Below are 13,862 nucleotides of genomic sequence, written 5' to 3' on the forward strand. Positions count from 1 at the left end.
ATGGCAAAAACCACATCTGTCCTCAGTTAACAATCAGTGCTATGTTTGCCTGGAGAAAATAACATAAGTAGTTAAAAATCAACCGAATGAAAAATGTAACAGAGTTCCAAGTAATCTGGGAAGAATTTGAGAGAGAAAATTACACTGGAAATTAAACAATTTCCTTTTTGGTTGTTCTTCCTGCACCTCATAGTCATTACAATGTTGAAAAACACTATAGGACATAGTGGATTATAATGTAATAGGTATGTAATGTTCCTTAGCAACATTTAAAAGTATGGAATAAAAATTCCCATTGAATTCACAAGAACAAGCTTAATGAGAATAAAAACAAATGACTAAGTATTTTTCAAAGATTAATGGAAAAGAATTCAGTGAAGAAGACTGAAGACCCTCTAAAGGATAGCAAAAATAATTTATGGATAGAAGAAAATTCAACATTCTTTGCGTATTTTCACAGTGCAGTAGTAGAAATGGTCATACGTTTCAATGGGAGGAAGAAAGGGATAAATGAAGGCCAGTGGAATCCCACTTCAATTTATAAAGGACGGGGGGAGGAGGAGAAGAGAGAAGTATCTTTTAACTTCCTTAAGGGAAGGTAAATTCCATATAGTATACATGGAAGAATCTATCCACCCAGGGATGTTACATAATATGTACTTTCCCTTCCTCAAATTTGGGCCTAAAACAATTTTATGCCGTGTCTTTTTTAAGAAGTCTAAGGAAGGACTGGAACACGGCAGATTTCTAAGCATGTATGGTGACACTAATTGGGAACAAGATATGGGAACACTAACTGTAGCATATTAGGACTTGTATACACGTACATTTTATAGTGCTCTAACGTGCTGGCTCAGGGGCTGAAAAATCAGCCCTCTGAGTGCAGCAAGCCACGCTCCCAGCACTTGCAGCTAATCCCCTCGTGGAGGTGGATTGCTAGGAGCGCTGGGAGAGCTGTCTCCCAGCGCTCGCACGTGACACTCGCACTTCAAAGCGCAGCCGCAGGAGCGTTCCCACTGAAGTGCTTTGAAGTTTCCAGTGTAGACATACCCTTACAGATAGTTAGCCTGAATTTTTATTAAAAGAAACAAGCCAAACTGCTGGACAGGAAGGAATTTTCTCCCAGGTCAGACTAGCAATGACTGTCAGGGTTTTTTGCCTTCCTCTGCAGCATCTGGGTGCCAGTCTCTTGATAGGATTACCTGAGTATGTTTCATTTAATAAAATTCTCTGCCATTGCAGGGGCCTCAGGCACTGGTCCCTCCTATTCTCTCTGTGTGGCACACAGTAGTCTCCTGTGGGTTGTAATACTTTGGTCTAATTTTGGTTGTTAGGTTGCATGAGTATCAGGTAGGTATGGCACTGCCTCGTCTCAGACAGAACACCAAATATCAGAGTCCTGAGGTAGAAGAGCCTATACTGAGAGAGCCATTTGATCCATAGTCCTACACTGGAATCATGGGAGGGGGGTTCAGCCAAACAAATTGGATCCTGGGGCAAGAAACAGGTCTCCGGTGAAAATCAGTTAGGTGCTAACTGTGATTCAGCATAATTAACACATTCTTCATGGTCTGTGACCTGGAAATGACTGAAGTGAAACAAATAAATCATGCCGCTTTGCTGAGGTAGCCAATAGAGAGGTAACCAAAAAGGGAGCTGTGTGGATACAGTATTTTTCATTTATTTAGAAAAATGCAATATTCAGCAATCATGTGGATTGGTGCCACTAAGTCTACAACCAGTGAGTGAATGACAATGAGATAAATGGAGCATTTTAAACTATGAAAGGTATAATTTCATGCCCATGCTTGCTTATCAAAGGAAAACTACTGTTTTTGATCAGCCCTGCATCTTAAAGATGAGATGTGCTACTCTGCATTAATAAGATGTGCAATGTATTTGAAAATAAAGTTATTAATGACACTTGTTATCAAAAACATTATTTTCAAGTACAATGCACAGATTGTTCAGGCAGAGAAGTGTTTCTTATTCCTTAGAATTTTCAGAGCACTGTGCTGATCAAAAAGTGTGTGGTTTTCTTTTGTTTCAGAACTCCATGTGTGAGAAAGAAGACTGCAGAATGAGAATAAAGTGTACAATGTGTGAGAGAGTCTTGCAGCAGTTCACAGCATGTACCATGGCTGCCGATGAAATTAAAAGCCTAATACAATTTTTGACTGTGGCAAGAAATTACCATTTCAGCCAACAGTTATTTTCATTTGCAGCTACATTATCTACAAATATATAAACACTCAGAACATAAGCCAACAATTAACCACCTGCAGTTGGAGGGACTGAACATGTTATTTCATACTACAACTATCCGGTATGATACTTTCCTTTGCAACGTCTGGTTCTGGTTGCAATCAGAGACAATGTACTGGAGTACTTGATCTGTTAGTCCAATCTTGAATGGCATTCACTCTGGTCCTACTCCTCTCAGAACGCTAGTCTCATTTTCTATGTGGTTCTTTACTGTGTCCAGAAAGGAAATGGCAGGGAAGGCCATTTTGGATTAGGCGATTAGGATGAGGGAAATGTAGACATCACATACTACACACGGATATCTCCTCACACAAATCTCTACCATGGATTCTTTTCTTCTGAGAGGCCCATAGACATGAAACTTATTTTTTTAAAAGTAAAAATAACATATTAACCATTTTTCTAGGTCCCCTGATGTGACTTCTTATTTTTGTTTTACAGTGATCAACTGTGCTAGGTGGTTTAGGTAACAAGACAAGGTCCCTGCTCTGAAAACCTAACAATCGCATCTTATCACACTTGTCTGTCTTTTAATTCCTCAGGACAGGGAATGTATCTGTAGCTTATCCTGTAGAGCAGGGATTCTCAGCTTTTTTCTTTCTGAGGCCCCCCCAATGTGCTATAAAAACTCCACAGCTCACTTGTTCCACAACAACTGGTTTTCTGCATATAAAAGCCAAAGCCGGCATTAGGGGGTAGCAAGCAGGGCACTTGCCTGGGGCCCCCTCAAAGCTAAGTTTGGCTTCAGCCTTGGGTGCCAGGGCTAAGGGCCCCGGTCTTCAACCCCAGGAGGTGGGGCTTTGGCTTTCTGCCCTGGGCCCCAGCAAGTCTAACACTGGCCCTGCTTGGCGGACCCCCTGAAACCTGCTCGTGGCCAGCCAGGGGGCCTCGAACTCCTGGTTGAGAACCACTGCTGTAGAGCACGGAGTACCCTGAAGCTTAGGTGTAAATTTAAATTGACCATACTTACCAGAGGTACAAATATAGAAACACTGTCCACAGCCACATTTACACATACATGGTAGATCCATTTGTCCTAGAAGCTTTCCTCTCACAAACATCACACCATATATGTGGTGCAAATCTTAACATTACCTACCAACCAGAATGTAACAAAATACGTAGAAGGACTCTTAGAAGATCATTGAGACACCAGACTGCCTATTCATGCACTGTTTCAGAGTAACAGCCGTGTTAGTCTATATTCGCAAAAAGAAAAGGAGTACTTGTGGCACCTTAGAGACTAACCAATTTATCTGAGTATAAGCTTTCGTGAGCTACAGCTCACTTCATCGGATGCATACTGTGGAAAGTGTAGAAGATCTTATTATAGACACACTAAAAGCATGAAAAAATATCTCCTCCCACCCCACTCTCCTGCTGGTAATAGCTTATCTAAAGTGATCAGTCTCCTTACAATGTGTATGATAATCAAGTTGGGCCATTTCCAGTCCAAATCCAGGTTTTCTCACCCCCCGCCCCACACAAACTGAGCCCTGGTCTACACTAGGACTTTAGGTCGAATTTAGCAGCGTTAAATCGATGTAAACCTGCACCCGTCCACACAGAAGCCCTTTATTTCGACTTAAAGGGCTCTTAAAATCGATTTCCTTACTCCACCCCTGACAAGTGGATTAGCGCTTAAATCAACCTTGCCGGCTCGAATTTGGGGTACTGTGGACACAATTCGATGGTATTGGCCTCTGGGAGCTATCCCAGAGTGCTCCATTGTGACCGCTCTGGACAGCACTCTCAACTCAGATGCACTGGCCAGGTAGACAGGAAAAGAACCGCGAACTTTTAAATCTCATTTCCTGTTTGGCCAGCGTGGCAAGCTGCAGGTGACCATGCAGAGCTCATCAGCACAGGTGACCATGATGGAGTCCCAGAATCGCAAAAGAGCTCCAGCATGGACCGAACGGGAGATACGGGATCTGATCGCTGTTTGGGGAGAGGAATCCGTGCTGTCAGAACTCCGTTCCAGTTTTCGAAATGCCAAAACCTTTGTCAAAATCTCCCAGGGCATGAAGGACAGAGGCCATAACAGGGACCCGAAGCTGTGCCGCGTGAAACTGAAGGAGCTGAGGCAAGCCTACCAGAAAACCAGAGAGGCGAACGGCCGCTCCGGGTCAGAGCCCCAAACATGCTGCTTCTATGATAAGCTGCATGCCATTTTAGGGGGTTCAGCCACCACTACCCCAGCTGTGTTGTTTGACTCCTTCAATGGAGATGGAGGCAATACGGAAGCAGGTTTTGGGGATGAAGAAGATGATGATGATGATGAGGTTGTAGATAGCTCACAGCAAGCAAGCGGAGAAACCGGTTTTCCCGACAGCCAGGAACTGTTTCTCACCCTGGACCTGGAGCCAGTACCCCCCGAACCCACCCAAGGCTGCCTCCTGGACCCAGCAGGCGGAGAAGGGACCTCTGGTGAGTGTACCTTTTAAAATACTATACATGGTTTAAAAGCAAGCATGTGAAAGGATTACTTTGCCCTGGCATTCGCGGTTCTCCTAGATGTACTCCTAAAGCCTTTGCAAAAGGTTTCTGGGGAGGGCAGCCTTATTGTGTCCTTAATGGTAGGACACTTTACCACTCCAGGCCAGTAACACGTACTCGGGAATCATTGTAGAACAAAGCATTGCAGTGTATGTTTGCTGGCATTCAAACAACATCCGTTCTTTATCTCTCTGTGTTATTCTCAGGAGAGTGAGATATAATTCATGGTCACCTGGTTGAAATAGAGTGCTTTTCTTCAGGGGACACTCAGAGGAGCCCATTCCTGCTGGGCTGTTTGCCTGTGGCTAAACAGAAATGTTCCCCGCTGTTAGCCACAGGGAGGGGGGAGGGTTGAAGGGGTAGCCACGCGGTGGGGGGAGGCAAAATGCGACCTTGTAACGAAAGCACATGTGCTATGTATGTAATGTTAACAGCAAGGATTACCCTGAAAGAGTGTAGCCACTGTTTTATAAAATGTGTCTTTTTAAATACTGCTGTCCCTTTTTTTTTCTCCACCAGCTGCATGTGTTTCAATGATCACAGGATCTTCTCCTTCCCAGAGGCTAGTGAAGCTTAGAAAAAAAAAAAACCACACTCGCGATGAAATGTTCTCCGAGCTCATGCTGTCCTCCCACACTGACAGAGCACAGACGAATGCGTGGAGGCAAATAATGTCAGAGTGCAGGAAAGCACAAAATGACCGGGAGGAGAGGTGGCGGGCTGAAGAGAGTAAGTGGCGGGCTGAAGAGAGTAAGTGGCGGGCTGAAGAGAGGGATGAAGCTCAAATGTGGCGGCAGCGTGATGAGAGGAGGCAGGATTCAATGCTGAGGCTGCTGGAGGATCAAACCAATATGCTCCAGTGTATGGTTGAGCTGCAGCAAAGGCAGCTGGAGCACAGACTGCCACTGCAGCCCCTGAGTAACCAACCGCCCTCCTCCCCAAGTTCCATAGCCTCCTCACCCAGACGCCCAAGAACGCGGTGAGGGGGCCTCCGGCCAACCAGCCACCCCACCACAGAGGACTGCCCAAAAAAAAAGAAGGCTGTCATTCAATAAATTTTAAAGTTGTAAACTTTTAAAGTGCTGTGCTTAAAGTGCTGTGTGGCATTTTCCTTCCCTCCTCCACCACCCCTCCTGGGCTACCTTGGTAGTCATCCCCCTATTTGTGTGATGAATGAATAAAGAATGCATGAATGTGAAGCAACAATGACTTTATTGCCTCTGCAAGCGATGATTGACGGGAGGAGGGGCGGGTGGTTAGCTTACAGGGAAGTAGAGTGAACCAAGGGGCAGGGGGTTTCATCAAGGAGAAACAAACAGAACTTTCACACCGTAGCCTGGCCAGTCATGAAACTGGTTTTCAAAGCTTCTCTGATGCGTACCGCGCCCTCCTGTGCTCTTCTAACCGCCCTGGTGTCTGGCTGCGCGTAACCAGCAGCTAGGCGATTTGCCTCAGCCTCCCACCCCGCCATAAACGTCTCCCCCTTACTCTCACAGATATTGTGGAGCACACAGCAAGCAGTTATAACAGTGGGAATATTGGTTTCGCTGAGGTCTAAGCGAGTCAGTAAACTGCACCAGCGCGTCTTTAAACGTCCAAATGCACATTCTACCACCATTCTGCACTTGTTCAGCCTGTGAACAGCTCCTGACTACTGTCCAGGCTGCCTGTGTACGGCTTCATGAGCCATGGCATTAAGGGGTAGGCTGGGTCCCCAAGGATACATATAGGCATTTCAACATCCCCAACAGTTATTTTCTGGGAATAAAGTCCCTTCCTGCAGCTTTTGAAACAGACCAGAGTTCCTGAAGATGCGAGCGTCATGTACCTTTCCCGGCCATCCCACGTTGATGTTGGTGAAATGTCCCTTGTGATCCACCAGAGCTTGCAGCACTATCGAAAAGTACCCCTTGCGGTTTATGTACTCGGCGGCTTGGTGCTTCGGTGCCAAGATAAGGATATGGGTTCCGTCTATGGCCCCACCACAGTTAGGGAATCCCATTGCAGCAAAGCCATCCACTATGACCTGCACATTTCCCAGGGTCACTACCCTTGATATCAGCAGATCTTTGATTGCGTGGGCTACTTGCATCACAGCAGCCCCCACAGTAGATTTGCTCACTCCAAATTGATTCCCAACTGTCCGGTAGCTGTCTGGCTTTGCAAGCTTCCACAGGGCTATCGCCACTCGCTTCTCAACTGTGAGGGCTGCTCTCATCTTGGTATTCATGCGCTTCAGGTCAGGGGAAAGCAAGTCACAAAGTTCCATGAAAGTGCCCTTACGCATACGAAAGTTTCGCAGCCACTGGGAATCGTCCCAGACCTGCAACACTATGCGGTCCCACCAGTCTGTGCTTGTTTCCCGAGCCCAGAATTGGCGTTCCACAGCATGAACCTGCCCCATTAGCACCATGATGCATGCATTGGCAAGGCCCATGCTTTCAGAGAAATCTGTGTCCATGTCCTGATCACTCACGTGACCGCGCTGACGTCACCTCCTCGCCCGGTATCGCTTTGCCAGGTTCCGGTGCTGCATATACTGCTGGATAATTCGTGTGGTGTTTAATGTGCTCCTAATTGCCAAAGTGAGCTGAGCGGCCTCCATGCTTGCCTTGGTATGGCGTCCGCACAGAAAAAAGGCGCGGAACGATTGTCTGCCGTTGCTTTGACGGAGGGAGGGGCGACTGACAACACGGCTTACAGGGTTGGCTTCAGGGAGCTAAAATCAACAAAGGGGGTGTCTTTACATCAAGGAGTATTTCAGGCAGGACTTCACGGAGAGTTCCAATAAGAAATGGTGCACCTAAGTTATCATTCTTATTGGAACAAGAAGGTTAGCCTGGCCTCTGATTGATACATGGCTAGATTTACCTCGCTGCACCTTCTCTGTGAGTGACTGCAGTGTGACCTAGAAGAATGAGTCCCCTAGACGGGGTAGGGGGGAAGCAAATGAATACAGAACAAATCTGGACTATTTCTTGTTTTGATCCACTCCATCTATCTTTTACATCTTTGGCTGGCAGCAGACGGTGCAGAAGGACTGCATGCCATCCACATCTCATGGCTGCTCGGCAGAAGATGGTACAGTACGACTGCTAGCCATCCTCATCTCTTGCCTGCCTGGCAGAAGATGGTACAGTACGACTGCTAGCAATCCATATCGCCTGCCTGCTCATCATAAGATGGTTCAATAGGACTGACTGCAGGACTAAAGAGAATGACCTGGTCAAGTCACTCCAAATTTAGTCCCTGCGCCCATGTCTGTCCAGGCGCTCCCAGCCAATGTGGCCAGGAGCACCTCGGACATGATGATGATGGCTACCAGTCGTACTGTACCGTCTGCTGCCACAAGGCAAGGGGTTGCTGCTACTGTGTAGCAAAGCCGTACCGCATCTGCCAGCACCCAGGAGTCATAGGGTGACGATTACCTGAGTGGGCTCCATGCTTGCCATGGTATGGTGTCTGCACAGGTAACTCAGGAAAAAAGGCGCGAAACGATTGTCTGCCCTTGCTTTCACGGAGGGAGGGAGGGAACGGGGGCCTGACAATATGTACCCAGAACCACCCGCGACAATGTTTTAGCCCCATCAGGCATAGGGATCTCAACCCAGAATTCCAATGGGCAGCGGAGACTGCGGGAACTGTGGGATAGCTATCCACAGTACAACGCTCCGGAAGTTGACTCTAGCCTCGGTACTGTGTTAATGCACTTAATGCACTTAGAGCATTTTCTATGAGGACACACACACTCGAATATATAAAACCGATTTCTAAAAAACCGACTTCTATAAATTCGACCTTATTCCGTAGTGTAGACATACCCTCAGTCTCCTGCTGGTAATAGCTTATCTAAAGTGACCACTCTCCTTACAGTGTGTATGATAATAAAGGTGGGCCATTTCCAGCACAAATCCAGGGTTTCACAAGTACGTCGGAGGGGGGGTAGGAAAAAACAAGGGAAAATAGGTTACCTTGCATAATGACTTAGCCACTCCCAGTCTCTATTCAAGCCTAAGTTAATTGTATGCAATTTGCAAATGAATTCCAATTCAACAGTTTCTTGCTGGAGTCTGGATTTGAAGTTTTTTTGTTGAAGAACTGGAACTTTCATGTCTGTAATCGCATGACCAGAGAGATTGAAGTGTTCTCCGACTGGTTTATGAATGTTATAATTCTTGACATCTGATTTGTGTCCATTTATTCTTTTATGTAGAGACTGTCCAGTTTGACCAATGTACATGGCAGGGGGGCATTGCTGGCACATGATGGCATATATCACATTGGTGGATGTGCAGGTGAATGAGCCTCTGATTGTGTGGCTGATGTTATTAGGCCCTGTGATGGTGTCCCCTGAATAGATATGTGGGCACAGTTGGCAACGGGCTTTGTTGCAAGGATAGGTTCCTGGGTTAGTGGTTCTGTTGTGTGGTATGTGGTTGCTGGTGAGTATTTGCTTCAGGTTGCTAACTGTAGGCAAGGACTGGCCTGTCTCCCAGGATTTGTGAGAGTGTTGGGTCATCCTTCAGGATAGGTTGTAGATCCTTAATAATGCGTTGGAGGGGTTTTAGTTGGGGGCTGAAGGTGACGGCTAGTGGCGTTCTGTTATTTTCTTTGTTAGGCCTGTTCTGTAGTAGGTGACTTCTGGGAACTCTTCTGGCTCTATCAATCTGTTACTTCACTTCCGAAGGTGGGTATTGTAGTTGTAAGAATGCTTGATAGAGATCTTGCAGGTGTTTGTCTCTGTCTGAGGGGTTGGAGCAAATGCAGTTGTATTGCAGAGCTTGGCTGTAGACGATGGACCGTGTGGTGTGGTCAGGGTGAAAGCTGGAGGCATGTAGGTAGGAATAGTGGTCAGTAGGTTTCTGGTGTAGGGTGGTGTTTATGTGACCATCATTTATTAGCACTGTAGTGTCCAGGAAGTGGATCTCTTGTGTGGACTGGACCAGGCTGAGGTTGATGGTGGGATGGAAATTGTTGAAATCATGGTGGAATTCCTCAAGGGCTTCTTTTCCATGGGTCCAGATGATGAAGATGTCATCAATATAGCGCAAGTAGAGTAGGGGTATTAGGGGACGAGAGCTGAGGAAGCGTTGTTCTAAGTCAGCCATAAAAATATTGGCATACTGTGGGGCCATGTGGGTGATTGAAGGTATACATTGTCCCCAAATGTAAAATAGTTATGGGTAAGGACAAAGTCACAAAGTTCAGCCACCAGGTTAGCCGTGACATATCGGGGACAGTGTTCTTGACGGCTTGTAGTCCATCTTTGTGTGGAATGTTGGTGTAGAGGGCTTCTACATCCATAGTGGCCAGGATGGTGTTATCAGGAAGATCACCGATGGATTGTAGTTTCCTCACGTAAAAGAATAAATGGACACAAATCAGATGTCAAGAATTATAACATTCATAAACCAGTCGGAGAACACTTCAATTTCTCTGGTCACGCGATTACAGACATGAAAGTTGCAATTCTTCAACAAAAAAACTTCAAATCCAGACTCCAGCGAGAAACTGTTGAATTGGAATTCATTTGCAAATTGGATACAATTAACTTAGGCTTGAATAGAGACTGGGAGAGGCTAAGTCATTATGCAAGGTAACCTATTTCCCCTTGTTTTTTCCTAACTCCCCCCCCAGACGTTCTTATTAAACCCTGGATTTGTGCTGGAAATGGCCCACCTTGATTATCATATGCATTGTAAGGAGAGTGGTCACTTTAGATAAGCTATTGCCAGCAGGAGAGTGGGGTGAGGGGAGGTATTTTTTCATGCTTTGTGTGTATAAAAGATCTTCTACACTTTCCACAGTATGCATCCGATGAAGTGAGCTGTAGCTCACGAAAGCTTATGCTCAAATAAATTGGTTAGTCTCTAAGGTGCCACAAGTACTCCTTTTCTTTATTCATGCACTGTATATGATGGAGTTAGGTTAAACATGCCTTTTCTGTCGTGCTTACAGACTTTGCAAGTGCTGGGGGAAGGCACTGAATTCAGCTCCGGGGTCCCTCGAGGAGCTCTGTAATTTGCCATAGCTGCACATATCTTCATTCACTTAAAATTACCCCTCCATCCTCAATGGTGGCTACTAGAAGGTTTCACCCTCAGGAACTGTCTAACTTGGAGAGATTTTAACCTTTCAGGGCTCCCTACTTTTCAAGGCTTTTTTTTTTGAGGCTTATAAATGGTACTATGGAGGGGCCAGGATGGCTCTCCTGCATGGAGACCGTATTGCTCTATTTCACTGACCTCTGGCTTGCTCCTTGCCCTGCCTCCTACTGCTTCTAGTGCTGGCCCCAGGGTCATCCTGAAAGTGGTAGGGAACGGTTGGCTGAGAAAAGCCAAGAAAGCTATATTCTGTGCTCAGACACTGACTGGTTGGCTAGCAGTGAGGGCAGGGGGCTCACTGCTCACTGGAAAACTGAGTAGGCTCTTTGGTTTTATTTGGAGACAAAGAGGGGAAGGGACAGGGAAGAAATTATAGTGCCACCCTTATCTCTTATTTGTAGTCATCTGTTTTAGAAATGCATGCAGCAGAACCTTGATTTTACCAGTGCCGATCTTACAAATGACCAATTACACTAACCGTTTTTCCTAACAGGAAAAAAAAATCACCTAACGAAAGTGAGATCAATGAAGAACACCTTGACATCTCTTCATATTCTGATGCCTTCAATGCACTGAAAATTGGTCTGCAGTGATTTGAAGGACTAGAAGAAAGCGATGCAGTGACTTATGCACTGTACCTGTGAGTTCAGTTTTATGAACTTTTTGATTTGATGAATTCTTAAATCCCCAATTAGTATGCAAAATAGGGGTTGCACTGTATATGGTGCGCTAGAATACTGACGTTACTGTGTTCCTCGCAATTTTGTTCATGCATTATTTAAGACTCCACAGATGAAATACTGGTGTGGTTAAAGTTAATGGGAGTTTTGGTATTGATATGGAGCCAGAAGTTCACACCATATGTATTTTTTTTCTCTGCAAATTTGTATTGCTTATTCATAGTGAATGTCCCTTAAAGAGCTGACAGAAGATCCTGTGGACATCTGCATACTCCCATGCATCAGGGTTCTGTAAATCAAATTACCAAACAGAGAGAATGGAATAGATGACTAAAGAAAAGTAGTTGTTTTTTAAAACCTTGGAACCCTCAATCAGATTATTAGAAAATCCTTACTCTTTCAAATTATTATTATTTATTTGTATTGCTGTAGTGCCCAGGGGCCCTGGTCTGGGTCCAGGACCCCATTGTGCTAGGTGCCTGTGGTGGTCCTATTTTGGGATAAACTCTGTTGTTGTACTTATTGCTGACTTCAGATTGAGGTGTCTGTAGTTTATGTGGGTAATTTAATCTCCATTTTTGAATACTGGAATTGTTCTTATTTATGGTTGGTCTGGGATTTTATCTGCCATTTCTTTGATTTCCTTGGGTTTGTGAAATCCTACACTAATCCCCTATATGAATCCCACCTCACCCTTAAGTACTTGTGGTTTTTACTTGCTTTACTAACCCTGAAGTCAACCTAAAAGACATGTTTGCTCAGAGTGGACGTCAAAAAATTCTAACTCATATTTTCACACTTGATGATGTAAGAATATTCATTCAGCTGCAATGCAAAATGTAAATTTAAGGAAATATTGAGTCTACTTACTAAATTGTATATATGTGGCACAATAGCTGGGTGTCTCTTATTTCTCCTCATATATAGATGTTTTATAACCTACCTTGTCCAGATAGACTTTCCTGGCTGTCTCCCTTAAGAACCAGATCTGTGCTAACAGTCTGCTCTTTCTTCCTTTCAGCTTCACTCTTCTGATCACTGGGTTGCAGAAAGTTAGGTGGTGTAGTATAAGCCAGTGTGACAGCCTGCTCAGTTGGGACTTCAGATTCCCTTGTGCTTAAATCATTGCTGGCTGACTCATCTGCTGGAGGAGGTAAATCAGAATCCTCTGATTTTAAAGGGCCATCGGTGCTATCCAGAGTACTGAAAGGCACTGTAGAGCTTTGCTGGTCAATAATAATGTTCATGTCTTCAATTTCCTTTAAAGATTCTGGTTCTTGTTCTTTAGCCCATTCACTTGAGGGTTTGGCAGGAAATGCAGGTTTAGATGAAATAAAATTTTCAGGGGCACTGATATCTCCACTTAGCATAGTGCTTCCAGTGGTATATTCAATCATTAAATCATCTCCCGTCTGCTCCACCGTTGCTAGACTAGGGTAACCTAGTGGGAGTTCAGCACTTAAACCATCATCCTGAAAATCAAATTCAGAGAACATTTACAGGGTGTAGCTTTCATTACTAGAGAGTCTGATACAATGTAGCCACAAAGTCTTGTAACCATTGGCTTAATTGTATAGTTATGAAATATGGACCAATGCTTGTCATATGTGAATCTGATCCTAAATAAAATATATAGCAATCCATTGCTTTAAAATCAGTTGAGCAAAGGTCGCATTTTATTACACCATGCGCTTTGTTCTATCTCACTCACTGAGATGTACAGTTTAGACGATGGTTCACCAAATAACTTGTAATTCTTATAAAGTCAGAGGAAACCAGGCAATGTCTTCCACATGTAAATACTTCAATCAATTACTTTTTGCTTTTCCAAAATAATACATACTACTCATACTGGCTGCATTTATTATAAGGATTGTGCTTATTTTTAGAATCAGTTTGGGGATGGGGTGAATTTTAGATTATCTCAGTTCGTTTCCCTTTGAGAGAGAGAAAAGCAGAATTAGCTTACCGACTCAGTGCCTGCTGGAGCAATGGTGACCACTGATTTGATATCATTGCCTGAGTCACTAGATGGTTTAATAGCTTCTGCAAAGCAAAACAAAACAAAAGGCAAAATATGTTTTTCAATAAAACTGCAGATTGAAGATAATGAATGCTGATCAAAGTGCATAACCTCTATAATAGAGATAAAAACTGATGGAAACAAAAATGATTCATCTGAAATACTTTTAAAAATCAGAGTGAATGAGAATGAGAGGTAAATTTTATTTTTAAATTACAATAGGAAGTAAAGCAGCAATTTATTTGCAGCACCCAGTATTATGCATTACATAGTTAGTGCAAATGAGATACA

The 13,862-nt window shown here is 44.4% G+C and overlaps 1 protein-coding gene across 1 annotated transcript in view; it reads right to left on the reverse strand.

Annotated features, from left to right (window-relative positions):
- IMPG1 (interphotoreceptor matrix proteoglycan 1) overlaps window positions 1-13,862 on the reverse strand; it is a gene marked incomplete at its 5' end in the record, with an annotated part of 93,632 nt that overhangs the window by 37,474 nt on the left and 42,296 nt on the right. The window contains 2 exons of the mRNA XM_084624917.1: window positions 12,492-13,020; window positions 13,518-13,594. Of these exons, the coding sequence (XP_084481043.1) occupies window positions 12,492-13,020; window positions 13,518-13,594 (606 nt within the window). The remainder of the gene's footprint in view (window positions 1-12,491; window positions 13,021-13,517; window positions 13,595-13,862) is intronic.

This window comes from Lepidochelys olivacea, assembly GCF_965140295.1.
Source record: "Lepidochelys olivacea isolate rLepOli2 genome assembly, chromosome: 3".
Classification (NCBI taxonomy): Eukaryota; Metazoa; Chordata; order Testudines; family Cheloniidae; genus Lepidochelys; species Lepidochelys olivacea.